Source organism: Microtus oregoni, unplaced genomic scaffold, assembly GCF_018167655.1.
Source record: "Microtus oregoni isolate MIOR12 unplaced genomic scaffold, Mior012 000014F_ref0000157, whole genome shotgun sequence".
Lineage (NCBI taxonomy): Eukaryota > Metazoa > Chordata > Mammalia > Rodentia > Cricetidae > Microtus > Microtus oregoni.
The window spans coordinates 6,337,876-6,361,980 of NW_024543073.1; the positions used below are offsets into that span (position 1 = coordinate 6,337,876).

A 24,105-nucleotide genomic window follows, 5' to 3' on the forward strand; every position below is an offset into this window, starting at 1 on the left:
CCATCGGTGGCTGCTGTTGTAACACAGTGCCATTAAGAACCAACGCAAGCCGGGCGATGGTGGCGCACGCCTTTAATCCCAGCACTCGGGAGGCAGAGGCAGGCGGATCTCTGTGAGTTCGAGACCAGCCTGGTCTACAGAGCTAGTTCCAGGACAGGCTCCAAAGCCACAGAGAAACCCTGTCTCGAAAAACCAAAAAAAAAAAAAAAAAAAAAAAGAACCAACGCAGCTCCGTTAGTGCGGTTACCAGCCCTGGCAGGTATGGATCTGTTTATGACATATTGCTGTTCTTTTTTTCATTGTGAAGACTGCAGGCACTCTGTGGGGGAAATGCCACGTGGAGGGAGGGGAAGAAGTAAGAATGATTTAGGAAGGGGGAAATCAACTCTAGACTCTGCCCTTCCTTCGGGAGCCCCTTCAGGGACACATAAAATGAAAAGAGAAACAGGTGCCCAAATGTCTTGTGAAAAGTCTGGTCACACGAGGCAGATTATGTTCCGTTTGCTCTTTACAAGGAAAGGAAGCTGGCACTCCAGCGGTCAGTTATTTGATTCTTATCCTGCCCTATGGTAAAGATCAGAAACCTTTTTTGTAGCAAAGGTTCTAAGCATCCTCGGGACCAAAGAGATTGAAGCAGGGTTTCGGTTCAGCTTGAGTGATTTCCCTGGCTGACGACTTATTTTTCTCAGTGACTAGCCCACAACTTCCTTGAGAAGTTTTAGGTATGTTTTTTCAGACTTATGATTTTTCATTTAGTTATATACCATCCTCCCTTTTACTCCCCATTTGGTTGGGTGCCAAAAATAAAAAATTAACATGGGCTCCAAACTCCGAGGATCCACCTAAGGCTCAGACTATACATGTGCTGCCTGAGGCGGACTACAATCCGCAAGTTAACACTGGGAGTTAATATATAAAAATCAATAGGGTTCCTGGGGCTGAAATCTGGAATTCCCTCTTAATATTGTATTGAGACAGAGTCTGTCAATCCGAGGTTTTAGATTGCATTGCATAACTACCCCGCCCTGGTGCCAGTGGCACCATCAATTTTGTGTGTCTGAAGTAGTCCTTCCTATAGGGCAAGCTTATGGAGCAATTATAATGATGGCGATTTTCTGGGAGAGGAGCTGCTACCCGTAGAGTGACTTTCCAGGGACATTCCTCATGGAGGTCTTATGTCCATGGGCAGTTCAAACCACAGTTGTCCCGGTCCTGGCTGAGAGAGTCTGCTAGCATTCTTCAGAACTGCGAATGCAAACTTAGCGTGTTTCCCTCCGCAACCCCAGAGGGAAAAGCTAGTGATGACACAGAACCTTATGTGGCAGAAAGGAATGTCAACCCTAACGACACTGACACTCTTGACAAGACCCCACCTAGAACACGGGCAGAGGCTGGAACACACATTAGACAGTACAGTGAAGGACAAATGTCTCTCTTATTGTACCCGTCTGTGAGCAACAGTAAAACTGATGGGCGAATGTGTCGTGACTGTAAGGGACACAGAAAAAGAAAAAAGGCATCAGAAGGCAGTAGGTAGGAAGATGCCTGAAACAGACCGACTCTCAGCTACTGGGTATTTCTATATCGCCCATTGACTTCGGACAACACCAACTGAGGACTGAGCTTCCAGGAGGCTTAAGACACATTTGACAGAATGCACAGAAAGGATTACAGAATAAATACTCACTTCGCACACCACGGATGTGATGGAGAGCAATTCTCCTGGTTGGGGGAAGGACTGAAATAAGAGACGGGAGTCAACCGACACTTACAAAAAGGGTTTCCAGCAACAGAAAGTTGTTTCTCTGTTTTAAGGTATGGAAGTCATTGGTATATAAAACAAGAGATCACTACAAATCAGTTAATTGCTATGAACTCTAAGGTGCAAGTAAAATTTGTAAATGAGATTTATCCAGTGTAGTAGCACTGATCTGTACTGAAAACTTGCAAGTTACTCCTTAGAAAAAAATAACCAGTGGCGGATGAAGTTCTGAACAGTTTTTTTTTTAAATATAATACCTCAATACATTTAATAATAAAAGTAAGCTCTACAAAAAATCTGTTTTACATATCATACAAAATGTAGAGGTGAGTGTGGCTCACTGAACCACACTGTTCAGTCATGTATCAGGAAGACTTGAAATTAGAAAATTATGCAATTTCTGCGGCTCATCCTCCTCCTGTTCATGACACTTTCATTGCTTCATCTGCGAGTTCACTCCGTCCCTCAAGTGCCTTCCTTCTTTAAAATTTCTGCAAACAAACCAGGAAGAAATCCTGCCATCTACATCTACTTTGGGGCAGCCCGATGAGCCAAGCTCCCTCAAACACAGTTGGAGTTGATTTTCCCCGCTCTGTCAGCTCCGCCAAGCTGAGAATCACGTCAAAATCATGTTCGTGACGAAGGTTCCCCCTTGCTCCGATGACATGGAGGTGAAAGAACTGGTTGCGGTATTCCTGAGCGCCAGACTGAGTAGTTCAAGGTCAGTTTTGTTCAACAAACGTCCTGGCAGATGATAGTGAGGTGTGACCATGGTTGTGGCATGTGACATGCACTTTGGAAACAATTTTTCTACTTAAAAAAAAAAAAAAGTGAGACAGTCTTTACACTGTTACGTGTCAGGACAGCCATCGTCTATGGCACAAGTTTCGGGCTGGCTTGCCTCCTCTTCTGCTACAGCCTCCTCTTCGACCTGCTCATCCAGGGGAATTTCCGTGGACTCCGAGTCTTGAGTGCACAGCGTCTTGGAGTCACTGCAGCTAGTGTCTTCCTCCACTTGACTTCCGCTGTCCTTCTCAGTGTCTGACTCGCCGTCTTCCTCCAAAGTTAGTTCAAACTGGAATTTTTCAGTTTGGCCCTGCCGGCCCTCCTCTTGGTCGTCGGGTGCAGGGGAGGGGCTCTGGGGGATTGTGCTCTGGTACCACTCACGATTGTCCTCCAAAGTGTCCAAAATGTCCTGGGCATCAGGGTGTACGAGGTCTGCCCATGTCTCCCAGAGTGGATGAACAATATAGTCTATGAAGCCCACCTGGTCAGAAAAGAAGAGAAATTCAGTGGGGACTAAGAACCTCGAAAAGGCTCAACCAGACCATGGTTCCCCATCGAGCCTGCATAGAAGACTACTAACTTGGGTTCCGTACATTCGTCACTATTGGGAGTCAGCAGATGGTGTAAGTGTGGCTACTAGCTGGCCAAAGTTAGAACTCTTAGTTCAAGGGATGCTTACAATATAGAGAATACTAGTTATTTACGTGGACTGGAGAGATGGCTCAGCAGTTAAGAGCACTGCCTATTCTTCCAAAGGTCCGGAGTTCAATTCCCAGCAACCGCATGGTGGCTCACAACCATGTGTAATGAGATCTGGTGCCCTCTTGAGGAAAAGACTTGGTCAGTGGTCATCAACTAGACCATGAAGCCCAATATGGACAAGTTCAACAGAACCTCCATATCCGGGCTGTCCATGCATGCTTCAGCATTGCCAGGGCATAAATTTCATTTTCATTTTTTCAGCTGTTTACATAGTTGGGCCTGGGGCCTGGATCTTACTTGAGAATAGTCAGTTTGTAGAGAACCCAGATAACTGAAATAAGCCAAGCATTCTATTTACAGAAGTACATTAGACGGCTATAGTCGCATGAATGAATTATAGTAAACTAGGTGTGGCTGTATGACTGTAAATCCTAAGAGTCTTTGGCTCATCAACAGCAGTGAAATCTACCGTGCCAAATCCAAATTAATTATCAAAAAGGAAAACATAAAATGCAGGGAAGTGTGAAGCTAAAACAGCCAACCGCTTCAGCTGCGGCTCAGCCCGTTCTCCGAGTTGGGGCTTTACCTGTGATTTTTCCACAGAGGCATTGTGCTTGTCACACATGGGACTGATCTCCATGCCACGTTCCCGCTCCCGGTCCCCCTGGCGGAAGAACTCCTCCATTATCCGGTCTGTCCACTGGCGGTACAGCTGGAGCGGCTTCGTGGGGTTGCTCAGATCTGCACAGTGCACCATGTTCTGCAGGACCTAAGGCGGGCGGAGGCATGCTTTACTCTAGGAATCTGCATCAGGTGACTGTGACACTTAAAAATACATGTGGTGTCAGGCTTATTACAAACGGCTCTACCGTGCGGGGGGGGGGCTCTGCAGCTCACACTTGATTAATAGTTCTGAATTATGCACCTAAGAGACGCTGTGTTCATGAATTATGATGCTCAAATGGCTGGTCTTCGGATGTTATGTTGTCAGTGTATATGCAAATGAACAGGTCAATAAGAGTTTACCTGTTTAAGTACAAAGGACTGGGTACGTTTTTTTCTTTGTCTCATCTGTCTTTTGCCTGTATATTATGACTTCTAATTGTGTGCTCGTATGGATTTTCTTTATATGTATTTCTTGTATTTTTTTTCAATTCTGTTTTGCTTTCTAAATGAAAGGGAGAAAAGGACTTGGGGGTTGAGTGGGTGGGGAGGCGAAGCTATGATCAGAAAAATATTGTACGAAAACCACGTTTCTCAATAAAAAAAAAAAAAAAGATAAAGATCCTGCCTGTAGCTTCTGGACATACGAGAAGGGACAGAGAAGAAACAGCTCCTGTCTCTTGCCGAGTCACTGACGTATGCATAAAGAGCAAACACAGACGCCGACTTACCTGGATCCTGTCAGAATAGTTGTCGAGGAGGAGGACACCAGAACTTGTCACCTTCTTCGTTTCCACCATCGTCTTCAAATCAGCCAGCAGGTTCATGTGCTTTGACATGTCTGTCGCAAGTACCTGGCAAGGCAAAGATTATTTCATGAGGGAAGAAGGCCAAAAGGAAGAAAACAAAACAAAACTGCCAATGGACAGAGAGATTATTTTGAGTCCGAAAAGGAAGAGAGAAACACTGAATTCTACTGATATGTGGAAATGGGGAGCTCTTTTCCTCTTGGTTCTCAAGTTTTCCCAGAGCCCATACAACATAGAAACCTAAAGTACCTGGCCACCACTTTCAAGGTAAATATACCATCTTATTTCCTGTGTTTGTTCTGAACTAGGGAGCCATACTGTACTGTACCTAGCTGATTCAAGGCTACTTGGATAGACTTGGGATACAAAGTATTTGGGTTGGTTTGTTTTGCTGATCTAGGAGGAATGATGTCTCCCTGTGAACAACAAAGCATAAAAAGGTAAAAGTGTACACCGGGAGCTCACGAGATGGCTCCGTGGGTAAAGGTGCCTGTCACCAAGGCTATGATCTGAATCTCATCTTTAGGACCCAGGCGGTGGAAGGAAAAGAACTGATTCCCATAAACCATCCTCTGAGTCCACTGGTACATCAGGGAGTGTGTGTGTGTGTGCACATACCCAAACAGAAATTAATAAGTGTAAGTTAAATATAACCCTATTGTGGGGCCCATTCTCTATGGAGAGATACCTTAGCCTAGGCACTGGGAAGTGGGGTGGGGGTAAGGAGTTGCTTGGTCCTGCTTTAAGGAGGAGATGGGAGGACTTAATTGACTTCCCAGGGGAGGCCTTACCATCTCTGAGGAGCTGATGGGGGATAGGGTGGGGAAGTTGTAGGGGTGCGAAGGGGAACTGGGATTGATTTGTGAAAAAAAAAAAAAAAGAATAAACTGTAAGATGAATGCTAATATAAAAAAAATTTAAAAACTTAAGTATAATTTTATACTACCCAGAGATTCCTCTGAATATTGTACGCAGGGAAAAGAGTCTAGTTGAGGGGATTTCTGTGTGAGTGGGAGGTGGACAGACTCTGCTGGAGTTGCAGAGAATGGCCTGTATTTGCTGAGTCATTCTTCTCTGCCTGTCACTGGCCAAGAGAAGAAAACAGCCAGCATACTAAGTCTTCTGGTTTAAGTTCCTCTCATAGATTATATCCTGACTACAGTTTCCCCTCCCTCCCATCTCCCCAAGTCTCTCTTCTCTGCCATTTCCACTTCCTCTCAGAAAAAGAGCTGGCCTCCCAGGGACATCAACCAAACACCCATACATGGCATAGCTATTTTCAGTAAGACTAGGCACATGATATCACATCAGGGCTGGAGGAGACAACCGAGAAAGGAGGAAAAGGGTCGCACAAGTAGGCAAAATAGTCAGACAGCCCCTGATCCTCTGTTAGCAATCCCACAAGAATAGGAAGCTACTCAGCATAACACCACATATTAGATGGAGCTTGGGGAGTTCTGCAGAGAATGGGGGGGAAGGATCAGAGGAACCAAGGGGTCAGGGGCAGTGTGAGGAGGCCCACAGAAGCAACTGGCCAGGACTCAGGGGGCTTGCAGAGATCAGGGAGCCCACAGGGGTCTGATGGATGCTGCTGGTCTTAAATCCCAACTGTTAAGAACAGAGATGCTATTATATAGTCAAACACTGCCAGGGGCAGCAGAGGCAGTTTCGACAGGTCCACGTCCCAATCTAGCCCTGTATCATCTCTAAGAACGTGAATCAGTTTTGTTAGGTACTTACAATGTCAATGACCATTTTCCTTAAAGATTGTCTTTGCTTTTTGGTCAGATTCTGGAAAATGTCACAGTTTTCTTCTTGGAGCAACTTGAAACCCACAGCCAAGTGATGGTTCTCGAGGACGGAGGAGTCGTTGTACATCAAGGCAAGTTCTGAGTCTGGAAGAAGGAGCAGGGGCAATGTCACCAAGGCTACTTACTTAGTGTCTCTCTCGCTCTTCAAACTGTACGGTAACTCCAGGGGCTGAGACAGGAGGATAACGAGTTAGAGGCTGGTCTGGAAACAAACCCCCAAGATTTTCGATGCCTTGTGTTTAGGAAATGGTTGCCCCTGAATGTCTTTTCCATCACCCACAAGCAAACATGTCAAATAATCTAAGAACTGAAAGAAAGCCCAAATCTTCGGAGGCAATTGCAATTTGACTGCTAGGTGGTCCTTTCAGGCAATTCTCTGGAGTGGAAGAAGTGGACCAGTCTCTTTTCAGAATCAGCCATCAGCTCAACAGACTGTGCATTATTTCTAACACCTGTGCCCCATCCTAGGCAGGAGGTGTCATTTCCTGATCACTGTGGAACACTTGCCCTGATATGGTGGTCGAATCACGGGTGCAAGGCTGTTTATACACAGAGCAAGCTCCAGTATTTGGTTTGCTCATGGTGCTTGTCCTTCTAAATGACCCCCCCCCCCCACACACACCCTTCACACACACACACCACAAATGTTTCCTCTTCTGAGGCTCCTGGCCGTGCTCAGTGCTCTACGAGTGTGAACTGCCTTCCTGCCTGCCCGCGGCTCCGCACACCCTGTGCACACCCATCTACAGACTCGTGATAGAGAGATTCTGTACTTCACGTACGGCTTCAGATCTGCGGATTGATGGCAGCAAGGTACTCTGCCTCTTCCTAATCCCAGCAGCAGACCTGGATATAGGAGGCCTTTTGTTTTTAAGATTAATCTTTATGCCTCTTCCTAATCCCAGCAGCAGACCTGGATATAGGAGGCCTTTTGTTTTTAAGATTTATCTTTATGCCTCTTCCTAATCCCAGCAGCAGACCTGGATATAGGAGGCCTTTTGTTTTTAAGATTAATCTTTATGTGTATAAGTGTTTTGCTTGAACGTGTGTATCTGTACCATGTGTGTGCCTGGTGCCTGCGTAGGCTGGAAGAGGGCATTGGCTCCCCTGGAACTGGGGTTACACATTGAGAGTTGCCCTGTGGGTGCTGGATTTTGAACCCTGGTCCTTGAGATCAGCCAGTGCTCTTAAATACTGAGCCGTCTCACCACACCTATCTTTAAGAGTTTCAAGACCCTTTATTTTGCTTCCTTAGGTAGCTGTCAAGATTGAGAGCACAGGTATTCAATATTCACTGTCACTAAGGCTCTAAAAAAATACACCCAGTGGCTTCTTCTGAGAGCAAGCATCAGACTACTTACTGATTGCTTTGAAGGAGTTAGGACAACAATACGTCTTCTTCTGAGAGCAAGCATCAGACTACTTACTGATTGCTTTGAAGGAGTTAGGACAACGGAGGCTTGGGATGTGCTCCCCAAGGAGACCCTATGATCTCAGGAGAACTACACACAAAGAGCATATCTAATCCACTGCTCTCCACACCAGAAACAGGAGAGTGCAGAGCTTCCGGAGTAGATGTGCAAGTTTATGGTTCACTTTTATTTTGTCTGGAAAAATAAATACCGTTGAAAGGTAATGTCTGACTAAGTCTTGCTCTTCTCTATGCTAGGGATCAAATTTACTTTTAAATAATCTATGAAAGCCCATGGATAAACATGTAGAAGTCAGAAATTTAAAATGATATGGGATCTGAGCACGAGACACTGTTATATACACATCTTAATCATACTAAACAAGCAAATGCTGGCAGGAAGGCATAATATTGTCTAACTCATAGAAATAATATGACTTCATCTACCACGGTTTTTTTTAGGAGAATAAACATATATGTAGATAAGGGGCATTAACATAGGATTCACCTGAACTTACAGAAATACTAACAGGTTTATATTCCCTCTTATTTATAGAGAGAGCTGAGGCAGGGAGGGTGCTGCCTCCAGAAAGGTGATCTGTTCTGTGGAGATCACCTACTCAGTCTGGGTAATCAGCTGCTCCAGTCTGATGCTACTGAAGGCAACCAGGACAGGGTAGTAAAAATCTTAGTTTTAAATGAAAAAAACAAAACAAAAAACTAGCATTTAAGAAATTGAACCCCAGGGTCATCATCTAACTTTCTATACTGGTCACTGAAATTGCACTGGTCACATGTAAGACAGAAGGCAAGGGTCTATAGCACCTGCTAAAGATGCTAACCCAGGACTTGTAAGTAGAGTCCTTAAAGTTCACACTGCAACACAACGTACACACAGACAATAAGGCGTGGGAGGATGGGCGGAGAGGCTAGCTGACCAGCCACTCTTCTGTCAGGGGTTTGATGAAATCATTCTTGATTGCTGAACACTTCACGGCTCATTCTCTAAATGATCCCAGCACTGTGGACCATTCGATGACCAGTAGAGCATGCTTCTAGTCTTCCCTTCTCTCTGAACGTAGTCTGCTTCCTTGACCTTCCCAACCTACTTAGAGACTTGAGTCTCTAAACAAAATTAAAGGTTACTTCTGGTCATCTGGTTTCTACTAGACACTTCCCTTCTTCCTAACTTAAAAGCACCAAGAAGAAAATATCCTAAGTCGCCACACTCAGGGGACTCAGCTGCCCTGGTGTTGTAAGTGGTTGCCATGGTGTATCTTCAATGCTCACAACTCTCTTAGGAAGATCTGAATGTGATAGCCATTCATAAACGAAGAAAATGAGTCTTAGGAAAGGTGGCATTGTCAATATCACACAGCTGGGACACTCATTTAAAGGCAAGCTGTCTCCAGAGTCCTCATTTCAAGATGATGTTATAATTTTTAAAAAAGGAGCTAACAGTGAATCCACCCAGCGCCCTGGGTTTTTCTTTTTGAGAAAAAAATGCTCTTTTTTTTTTTATTGTTGTTTCGGTTTTATTGCTGAGCTGTTTCTATCTTATTGATTTTAATTTTGAAAACGACAAGGCCTTGCTTCAAAAATCCTACAATCCTGTGCCATGAATCGCCTACTGAGCCCTGTACATAGCTCCAAACAACCACACCGTCTGCTACTGGCAAGCCCAAGCACCGCTGGACCAGTGAAGTCATGAGGCACTTACTTGCATGGCAGCAGAGACCCTGAAAGAGACTTCCTTTATTCTGAGTCATGAAATAAGCTAGCAACAGTTTTCCTGCCATCCAGTAATAGGCCAGAGTGACACACCTCAGTGAGGAGACTGTGGCTCCCAAATCCATCCAGGCCTGGGGATCACGAGGTCCTCTCTCGGGTGTAACAAGCGTGATATGTAATTATTCTTCCACCTTAGAAGGGATGGCCCAGCATGCCCCATACCACTGGACCCTTCCATATTTCACTAAGGGATGGAGCTCCTGGACTTTGGCTGGATCTATTTCCCAACCAAGGTCATTTAACCAGCAGCAGATGTCCTAGAAAAGCTGGGAGCTCACTGTACTTGAGCCAGTCATAAAAAGTGGTTCTGACTTGGACTTTCAGCAGTTTCTCTCTGCGAGTGCAGCAAAGGCGGCTCTTGTCCCGACACACCCAGAAACACAAGCCGTTGACGTGTGCCTGATCTGGGATTTCCCATCCCAGGGCTCATCATTTTCAACAAGCATTTGGTCCAGTGACATTGGGAGCAACCAAGCAATGTCATCACCTTCCCCGAATCTCCTAAGAAGTTCTGGGAAGATATGGAATCACTCACAATCTCGTATCCTACCAGGGGTTGATATGAAGTACCTGAGGCTCATCGTGAGTATCTCTGTATATACTTCATAATACAGCTTATCAGTATGTTCTTTACTACAAGGAATAGAATTATCAGGGTTTCACATCCAAGAGAGGAGACAGCGCTAGAAACACACAAAGCAACCCAGAAAATGCATCCTTAGAATTCCACTCCTCCTATATCACCTTTTAAAGCCCAGTCTCCAAGAGTCATGCTTCCACAGTGACACACAGCCTGAAGGACAGATATAGATTCTCTGTTTACTGCAGGAATTAGCTCAGGTTCTTATAGAAGCCAAGAATGGCCTCAATCTTCAGGCCTTATACAAGCTGGAGAGCCAAGAAAGGCACTGGCAACTCAGTCCTTCCAAAGGCCTGAGACAGGGAATGAGGCGAGAGACAGGGAAGGAAATGATATAAGTGCCAGCTCCAGTTGGGAGCTCTGCGAACCAGCAGCACTGATGTCTGAGAGCAGGGGACGACACATGTCCCAGCTCCGACTGAGAACGTCATTTGCCTCCCTTCACCCCATCTACTGTATTGGGGCCTGTAAGAGTTGGCGGTGGTGCCCATTCACCTGGGTCGGGGTGATCTGTTCTCAGTCTGCTAATTCAGATGCTAACTTCACACAGAAACATTCCTTTGGGCTCACCACAAATTAAGATTTTCCAGTTCTCTAGGTAGCCCTAGAACTGTACATCTTAGACTGTGAGCTTGCAGAGGGCAAAAGCCTGCTTGCTGTTGCTTTGCCAATGCTGTGGTCGTGCACTAAGGGCAAGAATTTCCTGTTAATCTTGTGGCAGGGTAAATATACTTAAATGAAGTTTATTCTACAGAGCTAATTGCAACATGGGAGAAATGTGATGGCCTAAAAAAGAGCTCTTTAAAAATTTCAAAAATTTAGATAAATTGAACTTAAATTGTTAAAAGCTCAGAACTGGCAAGAGTTCAGGAGATAAAATGTAGGTGGCATAAATATAAGGAAAATGTAAATGCATCTATGCTTTCTGTTGGATCAAAAGAAAGCAATATTTCTGAAAAGTATAAAATGAGAGATTTTACTCAGAGTATATACTTTCAAAGTGACATCCTCTGAAGGAAATGGGTAATTTAGTGTCTATTAACAGAGTCAAGTTAATTCATTTGTGTCTCTTCTACTTTTCAATGAACATATTATTATTGTCATCATCCACTATGTAGCCCTGGCTGGTCTGGAACTTGCTGCATGTGAGAATAAGATTTGGGTGAAGCTGCGCAGCCTGGGAGCAGGTCAGAGTGCAGGGGTGAGGGGTGTGATGGGGTGGGGGATGGGGGGGAGGGTATTACACCAAGAGTGAAAGCCACGCCCTCTCTCCACTCCTGTCACTTAGCTGGGCTTAGCCCAGTGTTTGACAGGACAGCAGGCTCCATTATGTCTCTGCGTCACTGGAGGCACGAAACAGTCATCCGTGTAATGGTTACTGAAAGGAGCCGGGGTGAAGGACAGGAAAGAGAAGGCAGTGGTGGAGGGAGGGTTAGATCAAGGTCTATTATGTACATGTATGATAACATCATGACATAAAGTCAAAGTATTTAGGCATGCATGAAAATGTAAGTGTGAAATTGTTATAAAGTATACTTTTTTAATATAAAAGACTTCTAAATAACATGTTTCTAAAACTACCCTTCTCCCCCTCACTTCATCTGTGCTCCATGCCCTGACCCTGCCTGGCTTCCTCCTGCATGAAGTACCATCTCAAGATATCACTTATTAAGTTGTCTCTTATAGCACAACACAAGTTCTTATGAGCAAGACCTTGCTCGGCCTTGTTCTCTGCATAATCATAATTGTCAAAAATGATTTTGTCCTTATCTCAAAGGTTTGCACAGACAAAGATCTCTATATAAATCACGACTACAGCCATGGGAAACCGTGAAAATGATATGAGAGCTTGCTAACCTCTGTAAAGTACGTACACTGGCATCTAGATTCCACTCCGGCTTACTCTGATGTATTGTCTCTCTGCTCTCGGAAACCCAAAGACATATGCTTTGAATACCAATGAGTGTGAATGAATCTTCCTCCCCAAACTCGGGCATCTTTCCTATAAACAAAGCATTCTCTTTCCAAGTAAAATATAACACCATTCATGTTCGGTACCTTTCATACCGTTTACGTTTTCAGAAAATAAAACTTGAAAGTCAAATGATCTTTTCACCATAAATACCTTTCATATGGTGCAGTCAAAGCTTTATGAAGCTATTTGCACTTTCTGGGTTGCTTTATCTGCACTGTCTTCACGAGAACACAGCAGCATTCCACCTGGAGTTTCAATTTCTCTAGGCCCTGTGTCCATAGACCTCTACGTCCTTCAGGCATCCATTAAAACCCAACTTCTCATTGTATACTAAAGTCCCAAATGGCCACATCTCATCATCTCTGCCATGTAGAAATGATCCCCTGTTCTCAGAACCTCCATGTGCTTTCAATAAGCACAGACACCCATAGTATGAAACCATGCGGTCCCCAAACTAACACATCAAGTCTAAGATCACAGTTAAGAGGCAGGGGCATGACCGCACTGCAAATCACGCCAACAGTAAGTATACCCTGGGACGCGCCTTTTAAGTTCACTACGCCTTAAGAGATGCAGCCATCTAACTGGGGGTATGAAATGACGATGAAAACTCAAGATTTCCTTGTAACAAGAACCAGCTTCAACCTTTGGCTTTGGCTGTTGGAGGGGCCAGCTCTGAGTCAAGAGGTTGAGAGTGTGCTTGCCTGACTCACTCATGAATGCCAGAGAAAACAAAAACTTACGTCTCGCTCTGAAGGGTTACTACCAAGAAAAATAAACACATAATTTCGACAAATTATTTCTTAAAGGTCTTGTATTTGTTATTGTTAAGGTCGCCAGAGATTCGTTTGCTGCATGCTGTGCATATAAACCGTGTGTCTTAGTGGAAAGGAGAAAAGGGGGGGGGGGGGGGAAGGGAGGCAAGAGTGCAGGCTGTGGTCACTGCTCAAAGCAGAGGCAGCGACTCTGATCAGCCCTGGAACGTGTCTGTGGACCACGCTGCGCTGCTGAAGACTCACTGCCTCACCACAACCCGACAAGAGTGGCTCTCGGAACCCAGGGCTTCCCGTGTGGCTGTGGTCCCACTGATCATCACAACGCTAGAAGGAATTCACTTCCAGAAACAGGACTGGTTATCAGCTCTCTACCTAGGCACTGTCACCAGAAAAACGTACCAAACAGACACCACGGGCCACTTTTCTAAGTTTACAGGCATCTTCCCCCTATCTGCTTTATTGGCTCTCAATCTTTAGAGGATGGAACTATGCTAGGAGAGATGACAGACTCCACAGATGCCCTGCTGCCCACCACAGTCCCACAGGTGCCAGCCAAGTCCCAACTGGGTTTGGAGGGTTCATAGAAAAAACAAAACAGAACAGAACTTGTCCCTGTTATCCTTCAAAAGGACAGCAGACTACTCAAAAGACTGACTTTATTATGACTGATTTAAATGTGTCCTCTGCTCTTAATTCTGGTGCCACTATAAGGGAACATACAATAGCATATATGGGAGAATGCAAAGGAAATAGTCTTTCAGTGTTTGGTGTTACAAACTTAGAGACAATGTCTTTCTTACATGTCAAAAAATAAATCTAAACAAGGTATGTTTATGTATTTGTTGAAATCTATACCAATAAGAACATACCAAGAAATGCTTGAGCCTCAAAACACTGAAGCAGGCCAGGTTGAAAGAAAGTACCAGGGTACACCGCACCATGTGACCTAACAGGCCTTTTTAGAAAATGCTCCCTCTACCCTTAGCTGCAGAACAAAGCAAGCCCCACCCCCAATAGAGTCAATGGTGATAACAGTTATGTAAATGTTTCATGACTCCTGGAAGAGTCCTGTTACAGGTTCTCATAAAGCAAGGGGAACAAGGAATGTGATCTTATCTGACCAGTAAGCACCTAACTCTAACACCCCAAATGTGATATGCCAACCACACATCCCAGGAGGCACCTGGGTCCTCTGACCTCCGAGCCTTGGCTCCATTTGTGAATCACTAGCGTGTATTTTGTTCTGTTTCTACGGAGGTTATTTAAGGGCACAAATGTGGATCTAAACAATCTTCCAGACCTGAATTAGGCCTCTCAAGACACAATCTCTCTTTAAATTCTGTTACGGTAATGCTGGAAGCTGTGAAGGCCCTGATCCTAGGCTAGCCAGATTTCCACAGCACACAAGACAGAGTGTAACCCACAGATTGAAGCATGTTTCTTCACCTGAAAAAGAGTCACTGCTTTGCATTTCCCTTTATATAAAGGGGAATTTACAACATTAACCTACCATAGCACAGTGGGAACGAATTAAGTCCTAGTAGAGTTAAGCCATTTACCTAGTAAACTCAAATACCAGGTACCATTTAGGTAATGTTAAACCCTCTCTAGACACCCTTACAGATGCTTGCTGTGTATCAGAGAGGCCACGACCAGATCTCTAGAACTTCTTACATTTCTAGACACAGCGCTATCTCCTTACACGCTGAGAGGTCACTGGGGTCTAAACGGATAGTGAACAGTCAAAGACAAGAGGCTAGAAACTCAGTTCCTGTGACTTCCACAGAGAGATCTGAAAAGAAACCGAGGGGGCTGGGATCTGTGACGGTGGGGACGGAGAGCTACAGTTTCCAATGGGGATTAGTGATCTGTAGGTCAACGGAGGCTTAGTGTTGGTTCCTATGGGCTACCCACACCCTTGTCCAGGCACATGCTTTCACGGGTCTACTCACGGCGCTGAACACACTTTCACCTCTGATTGCCTTCTGCAGAAATAAGGGAATAAGCGACTTTTCGAGACGGGCTAGAGCACACAGATGATGTTCACACACCAACTGCCCGCCTCACAAGAGGGCACGATCATGTGCAGCGATAAAGTAGTGTTACACTATTTCTCAAACATATTTACACATGTCCAAAGCACAATCATGGCCCTGGAGGAACACGGACTTATAAAAATCACTCAGTGATATATTTTTAAAATGTACCCCCCAAAATAGGTCTCACTTACTTGTATTGATCAGAAACTGATTTGACACACCGGGATGATCCACGTCATGTATTGCACTGGCGAAAATGGCCGCGAGAATCTCCAAGTCTGTGAACACCGCCTAGGAAGCCAACAGCACAGGGAATATTACTATGCCAGTCCAGGAAGATATGAGTGAGAGCATCACATAAACAAGTGAGATCAACCCCCACATTCAGAGGGAATGTGGGGTGAGGTCTGGCAGCACCTTACTATGCTCCAGCAAGCAGTGGCCCTTTGGGTGAGTCTTTAAACTTCGGCTTCCAAGCAAAGCATTTTAGACTCACGACAAGATCTCTCTTGTTCATTATATTTTAAAAAAAATATTGGAGGGTCTGAAATGATGCCGGAAGGAAATATGAGCTTCCAAGCAGCTCAATGATACTCTGAGAGTAACATCAACGACACCCGCGGAATTATGAAAAGGAATTCCTTTCTTTCATCTTCCTGTCACCCAAATCACCAGTTCTCAGCCTCAGTGCCATCAACGCTGTGGTTAGAGCGCACCGTGCTCATTATTGGGCTGTTTAGGGAATTTCTCATCTTGATTCACAGCATGCTAGGGGCATGTACAAGCAACACCGTTTCCAGAAATTCCCCCCATGTGCCTGGGTCTCGGGGTGGAGAAGGAGAGCAGGGCAGAAATCACCCCCAGCTGGGAACCACTCAGCCAAATAATGAGGCATAAGCACAAGTTTACAAGAAGAGTCTACACTACACAGCAAATGAAAATCTTTCCCTCTGATGGTTATGGAAATTAAATCCCTTTATGAAAGACTTAACGGAATAACTTCCTAGGATTTGGAAAATTTAAAAAGACAGTTCCTTCTAATAAAATTCCTGGGGAGTTATTAAGATGCTGCTTATGTTTTAAAAACACGACTGTCCTTTGAGTTTCAGCCATGAAACTAAAGTTCCAGAAAACAGCCGGACGAGGAGTCAAGAAGCCAGATGTGTGTGCACCCTGACTGCTGGGCCACTTCAAAGACGCAGTATTACAAACAGATGGGTCCCCAAATCGTTGACCAATTCTCCCAGACAGAATTCATCAAACGATCTGGGCTTTATTAACCATGATTTTTCTCCTCCTTCTAAGTCAGCCAGTGTATTTCCAGGGAAGTCAGCTCTTGTCTGCACTGACACCCCGCTGACGTCCAAGAGAAAGAGCTATTTCTAAGCGGCGAGTGACGGCGAGTGAGATCTTAGAAAGCAGCCTGACCTCCAGCGCAGGGGTGGACAAGAGCACATGCGTGGACTGGACGACATCTGCAGCATGGATGTTGTTGTGATAGGCCACGTCGGCATGGTAATGGTCCTCCAGAGTCATCAGATACGTAATTAAAGTGTCTACTGGAATTTTAAATGTTTTCAATAAATCCCGTTCCTGTAAGAAAAGAAATCCTCTTAACATTTTTGTCTTTCTAGTAAAACTCATTTGCCCGAGTGCGGTAAAAGAGAATCACAGGCTGGTGTTGCCTACAGACAGCCCAGACACCAGATGTTTTCTTACATCTGTCGAAGGCAATGGAGATATCTGGGCAGGGCAGAAGCTCTGGCAGGCACCCACCAATGAGCTGTCCTGCTGAGACCAACAGTCCCTGCATTTGAGGGGTACCGTGAGTGTCAGGAGTGGGCTCCCAAGCCCTACGCCCCTAGTCCCAAGGTACATCCCACCCTCACGTGGTACAAAGGCAAGACCAAGAAACAGATATAGAAATGATGGAGGTCTACTAAAAATATACTCAAGAAACTATTTTCTCTGTGAGCCAGCAGGGGCTTGTTTGTCGAGAAAGTCAGTCAGTCTGCATTGTGGAGAGGGTTTTGTAACTATTGTCAATACACTGTTTCCATTTCCCATAGTTCTTAAATAGAGACAAATACAGTTATGTGTGTTTTACACACACTCCTATTTATTATTATTTGTTCCTTATAAAGGAAAAAGCATCCATCCACAATAAAACAGAGCCATCAAAGTCAGTCAGGGGATGAGTAGAATGTATAATGCAGGATACGGAGCTTAAAGGCTGGGCAGTCTGGGGGAAAATTGACCCCAATGCCTGATCGTTGAGGCGTTATTGCTAACAGGTGATTGGACAATGAGGCTACTAGCTTCATTAATGAATTCTCAGCGCAATGGACAACCAGGAAGTAAGGCCCAGTGGAAAGAAGCAGGCCACTGGAGAGTTCGTTTTTTCCCTGGACTATTGCCCCTGCTCTGCTCCTCTCCCTGGATCTGTTAACCTCAGCGGAGCCTCTTTGACTGTACCACATTTTCTGCCCCCCCCCCCCCCCCTCCGTGGTCTGCCTTATCACAGCCTCAAGGCCACAGAGTAGCCAGAACTAATTACTTCTCCTCCTAGAGGGATTTTCTTGGGGATGCTGTCACAGCGGAAGCAAATGACAGCCCCTTGGTTACCTGAAAGATGGTGTGCATGATAACAGTCAGGGGCCGGTTTCCAGACAGCTCTGCTATTCTGAAGACATGGAGACCCCACTTGTTCACGTCTTCTAGTTCCTAGGGGAAGAAAAACACCCAGAGAAGACAACGGTGAGCAGGAGGTGACAATAAACAGAAGCATTTAAAAATAACTGACTTCAATGAGGAACATTACTAAAGTTAAAAAAAAAACACTCATTTTAAAAGTAAAGGATGGGACATGTAAACACAGTCAAATTTAAGGCAAGTTCACTTAAATGTACTGAAAACCAAATACTGACTAATCACAACTCTGATAGTAAATCACATTCATATGCTTTCATTATTGATCTCAAATAATTTCTTCTATAGTTAAAATCCAAGCACAGAATCTACCTAGTCTAAAATCCAGGGCAACAGATTTCGAATTCTTCAAAAAGAGGCCCCCAAAAAAATCAAATAAAAATGCTTAAAAGTAAACAAAGAAGCAAGCAAACAACAATCCAAGACATATCAATCAAATCACAGATCTAAATCTACATATTAATAAAATCTAATAATTTATACAGCATGTGAAGTGATCTTCCAACCTTTAGATCAAGGAGAGATGGCTCAGAGGTTAAAAGCAGTTGTTGCTCTTCCCGAGGTCCTGACTTCTGTTCTCGGCACCCAATTTTATAACTCTTATAACCCCAGGTACAGGGAATCGGATGCCCTCTTCAGGCAACCATTGGCACTGTGCTCATGTGTGTGTATGTGTGTTCATGTGCGACAAATACATACACACACACTTAAAAGGAAACAAAATAGGTCTGTTGTTGTTTTGTTTTGTGCTGTTTTGAGACAGGGTCTCACTATGTAGCCCTGGATGTCCTGGAAATCACTCTGTAGACCAGACTGGCCTTGAACTCACAGAGATTTGCCTGCCTCTGCCTCCTGAGTACTGGGATTAAAGGCGTGCACCACTATGCCTGACTCCAAAATAGTTTTAAAGATTATATAAATTAATGAACTCTTCCATCCACTTAAAAGAAAGAGAATTCATGGAAACAAATCCCGCCGTGATCTTTGAAATGACAGTACCTTGGCCAGGACATCCTCCTGTTCCGTTTTAACCCCAAACCTTGGGATGCATGAATTGGTTAGGCTGGAGCTGTGCATCAACTTCTTGACCCCACTGATCTGAGACATCGGCCTTTTCTTTTTCTCCTTTTCCTTCTGAGTCGGAGAGGGAATTTCCACTTCATGTTGCTTATCTTAAGAAAGAGAGAATTTATTATTACTTCAACTTTATTTTTTTTTTTTTTTGGTTTTTCGAGACAGGGTTTCTCTGTGGTTTTGGAGCCTGTCCTGGAACTAGCTCTTGTAGACCAGGCTGGTCTCGAACTCACAGAGATCCGCCTGCCTCTGCCTCCCGAGTGCTGGGATTAAAGGCGTGCGCCACCACCGCCCGGCTTCAACTTTATTTTTTTAATCACACAACATATAAATGAACAAAGTACAATTGCTCACTCTACAGTCTAGAAAATGATTCCAAACACTATTTTTACTTTTAGAGTTGAAGACAAGTTGATATCCTCAAACACAACATGGAACAAATTCGACTTTATTTACAAGACCACTTGATAGATTATCCTTGAAGAAGGCTGCAAGATACGACAGCCAGCTTAAAGAAAGCAGAGTACTTGATGTGTCCACCGATCCCATTCCCACTGGAATTTCATTTAGAGGTTTGAAAACAACCTTTCCAACTAAGAACTCCAGTTTCAACATATTGATATATGCAAATAGATCAAGAATAGCAGCTTAGGAATTCAAGAGCTAAATAATCACAGTGAGTCACACCAAGAGAGCCTAAGCTGTACCCCAGAAAGACCTGAGGATTTCTACTTTCCCTCTCTATGCAGTAGGAAGGAAATGTCTACAGTGTCGCCAAGTCTCGGAGGGACCTCAGACAATCCACAACACTATGTAAGTAGAGGCATACATGCTACCGTCTATAGTAAATGCTCTAGACATACGGTATCTCAATGCATTCACCTCTGTGAAGGCAGTGAGCAGCCTGACCTCATCCCCGTACAGTATTGGTTTAACAATCATATGGACAGGAGTTCACTCCTTAATACACTAATAATTTTGTTTTGAAAGTGAATCCTCCTATCAAAGAGGAACTCAAGTGATTAATTTTCACTTAGCGCCAATTCTTTCTGTCTTCTAACCTGTCTCACAAAGCCGCACTGGGCTAAGTCCAAAAGCTTCCCTTAGAAACTGCACCTGGCAGGGACTATTTCTAATTCATTATTTTTCCAGTGCCCAGCCGTGGTGGCCTTTAACAAAAATGTGTTTGATGCAGGAGTGAATAAATATCATGATATTTCATAACTAGTATTATGAAAAGACCTTGCTAGGAAGGTGGCTCAGTGTTATACTGCTTGCCTAGCATGTGCTTGATATCTTGTACTTCAGATAGATAGGTAGACAGACAAATAGACAGATAGGTGAGAGTATGCCATGTCACCCCCAGATTGATTCTGATTCTCAAACGCTTAATGTCTCAACTTATTAACATTATGTATAAAAAAGAATTTCTAGCATATACTTGGTTTCCAAAATAAGTTAAACTCTAACTGCCCTCTAAACACAAGCAAGCAAACACACAAGCCTAAGGCCAGTGTTAAGTTGCACATGGCTGTTCTCACCTAAGAATGTGTTCGATATGTACTCCGACACCTGGTTCCCTGACCGACTCATTTCGGAGAGATGGGTGAGCTCCCGATTCAGCATCCTTTTAAACTGGAAGAGAAAAGGAGGACCGTGGTAAGAAATGAGCACATTTCGGGTGTCATGATATAAGTGTGCCCCAAGACACACGGAAATACACCCAGAGAACGTCTAAATAACCATGACAACTGGTCACCAGTGCTACTGTCTCCAATGTTGGAAAGGTAGGCCGCTCTGTGTTGTAACGGTGTCCATCAGGCACACAGGGCTGTGAAGCCCATGAAACGGGGTCAGGATGAATGAGAATTTGAGTTTTGGACTTCATTTAACTTTATCTTCAGTTTACATATTCACAGTTATCTAGCAGCTACCACACAAAATAGTATAGATAATAAAACTTAATGACATTAATCAACAGATAAAATAATTTTTAAAGTAATGATATCATTATCATCTGCAGAAGAAAAATATAATTGATGAATACAGATCACACATTGCATTCTATACTTCTGCTTGTTTATTTTCTTTTTTTTTCTCTTTTGTTTTTTATTGTTTGACTGTTTCATATATAAACAGAGAGAGTCAGTTTCAGTTGTTTTTACCCCCTAGAGACCTTCCCACCAACCCCCCTACTTTCTTGTCTTCTCTTTTTGTATGTGACCCATTGAGTTTAACATAGTATTATTTTATCAATTGATTTATCATTATTAAAACTGAAAATATAATAGTGATCAAATGTTAAAGTATCATAGTCCTTAATCATAAAGAAAAACTTAGTAGATTTATTTGAATGTTCTTCCAGGGATTTGGAGAAACACAACATCAGAGTAAATACTACATGTATAACGTTTGATTCTGAAGCTGTGTCCATGCAGAAAGTGTAAGAAGTGTTCGTTTTTCAGAAACCATAGAATTTACTGATCCACCTCCCACATCAGCAAAGCAGGCCAATGTTTGGTCCTCTGCTGCTGTGCCCATTTCCATCCAGACACACTGCACTCATCCGCTCCCACAACAGGGAAAAGCAAGCTAAAGCTACTCTGAGTGCACTTGATTCCCTCGTCAGAATGGCTAAGATTAAAAACAAAACAAGTAAGCAAACAACAAAAGAACAAGAGAACACATGAGGGCACCTGCCAGTGAGGCTGTGGGGAAAGAGGGGCGGGGGATGACACTGCTGGTGGGGGTGTGAACTGGTGTAGCCATTATGGAAATTAGTTTGGGGGTTCCTTAAAAAGCCACGAATAGCTCTGCCACTTGATCAAGCCACACCACTGCTGGGCATTTTCCCAAAGGACTCTATATCCTACTATAGAGGTACCTGCGCATCTGTGTTCTTTGCTGCTCTAGTCACAATGGCCAAGAAATAGAAACAACTTAGCTAACTGTCTATCAGTGGGCTGATGGACGATAAAAATGTGGTACATTGACACAACAGGATATTATTCAGTATTTTAAAAAGTGAAATTATGCAGATTTCAAGTAGATGGATGGAATTGGAAACGATCATTCTGAGTGAGGCAGCTCAGACCCTGAGAGACAAACATCAATGTTTTCTCTCATTTATGACGTTAGCTTTGCCTCTTGATACATGTGTGTTTCACCTGGAATAGTCACAGAGGTCAAGGAATTAATCAGAGACCATATAGACAGAGCTTCTTAAAGTACAGCCTTCCTCTGAGTCTGACAATCACCCACCTGGTTAACATGCCTCAATCGCTTTCAACATCCAGGGGCCTAGCTGTCACCTCAGTGTTTGCCATAGGGGTCGTCCCCCACCCCCACCCCCCATCGTGACTTCCCCTGGTGACAGACTTTACCTGGACCTGTAACACAAACTAAGCCCTTTCCTCTGCAAGTTGCTTTTGGTCATGTTTTTTTTTTTTTTTTTTTTTTTTTTTATCATAGCAAGAGCAAGCAAACTGAGACGTCCAGAACAATGCATTTTTCCAATGTATAGACTAAGTACTATTAAATACTTGATCAACAGGTAAAAAAGGATTTTATTCTTATCCTTGGTAGACTTTGAAACTTGACATTTCACTCTAAAATCTCACTAGAGAGGAAGAATGAGCTCCTCTTTCGGAAGTGTTCACAATGCAGTTCCGAAATGAACTGGCTCATCTAGAATTTCAAAATCTTGCTTCTCTGCAAAATTTATACAGAGATGGCTATCAAGAAGCAATATAGTCTGACAGATCTCTTCCAAAGTCAACCCTAGAAAATCCAAATTAGGGTTAATACTTCAAGCAATACAACAAACACTGAGGCTGATCAAGATAACACCAACCAACTGTTAGACACAAGGGGTGAACACTAGCTTTCCCTTACAGATGAAAAAGAGAAACTGGCTATGGTACACAAATTCTGTTTGTCAGTCTGCAGGGACAGTTTATCATGGGAACAAAGTTTACTTTTAAAAAAAAACCTATATATTTGTATACATTCCTGTCAAGCATAGCATACACATGTATGGTAGAAAGATACAGAAAGCTATACAGAAAGATTTTATAAAAGCATTTAAACCCCACTGCTCAGAGATAATTACCCATAAGTCACAGACAATTAGCTCTGTTTTCTCCGGGGCCTTTGTATTGTTATTTACTCTGCATCCCATCACTACAAGATGTCAGGTTCTGTTTGCTTCCACTTAGCAACACACACTACTTAGGAAAGTAAACGCAGGCTCTCTGAGAATATTTCAAAAGGCATTTGCACTAACTACTGCCAAAAAAAATGTGTCATCTTTACCAAGTTATGCTTCCTTAAGTAAATTATTAATTTTCAATGAACTACATAAGCTAACCATTTAGGCTGTCTTATAATCTGCTTGCCACAAGATGTGCACACTGTGTTATTTGAGAGTTCTTTCTCTTAGTTCCTTGTGTGGTGATCAATCCAGACTCCCAAGGCTTTTTATTCTGATAACTGACTTTTGTCAATGAAGGACACATCAGTGGAACTGGATATAGGTATGTCTACAGCTAGCCCCCATTTATCCAACTGCATAAGGGAATTTAGGCAATAACCCAAATGGGCAATCATGGCTATTTCATAATATTACCCCTGGTAAAATGTACCCATTAGACAAAATGTATTCAAAAGAAGGTTTTCTAAATATTTTGAACATGTACCCAGTGACGTATTCTCTCTCTGACTTCAAGTAGTCCATGCAGTTAGATGAAGATACCATTAAGAACTTCCTGACCATGACCAAGTGGGGAGGGGCGGGCACTGCTTTAGGCCCCCTTGAGCCTCTCAGGAGACAGTACAGGAACTGCCGCCACCTTATACATACAGCTAAGCACCAGACACCAGTTTTCTGAGGCCAACCGGGAAAATTAGACAGGAATTCACAGAAGCTCTGTCTACCTTATGCATAGACCAGTTAGAATTAATATGTTGTTGTCCAATACAGCAGAAAAATGTCCATGTTCATACTACCTGCAGACAAGGCACATAACTATTTCCTTTTTTTTGGAAGTGTATTGATATGATGTGCAATTCTTCTCACTGTTTGTTTACATAAATCCATCAAAATAGTCAGTCAGTGTAACATGAGGCTAGAAACGCCACTGCAGATTCGTCTGTGCA

General features: G+C 43.6%; 1 protein-coding gene across 9 annotated transcripts in view; it reads right to left on the reverse strand.

Annotated features, from left to right (window-relative positions):
- Window positions 1-221: 221 nt before the first annotated feature.
- The window catches only part of Pde4d (phosphodiesterase 4D), an 845,080-nt gene continuing 821,196 nt past the window's right edge, over window positions 222-24,105 (reverse strand). For all 9 annotated transcript variants that reach the window (XM_041663292.1, XM_041663293.1, XM_041663294.1 and 6 more), the window contains 9 exons: window positions 20,490-20,583; window positions 18,874-19,046; window positions 17,791-17,889; window positions 16,594-16,758; window positions 15,357-15,456; window positions 6,463-6,617; window positions 4,645-4,767; window positions 3,837-4,019; window positions 222-3,029 (listed from right to left, as the gene is read on the reverse strand). In XM_041663292.1, the coding sequence (XP_041519226.1) occupies window positions 2,613-3,029; window positions 3,837-4,019; window positions 4,645-4,767; window positions 6,463-6,617; window positions 15,357-15,456; window positions 16,594-16,758; window positions 17,791-17,889; window positions 18,874-19,046; window positions 20,490-20,583 (1,509 nt within the window). In that variant the 3' untranslated portion in view covers window positions 222-2,612. The remainder of the gene's footprint in view (window positions 3,030-3,836; window positions 4,020-4,644; window positions 4,768-6,462; window positions 6,618-15,356; window positions 15,457-16,593; window positions 16,759-17,790; window positions 17,890-18,873; window positions 19,047-20,489; window positions 20,584-24,105) is intronic.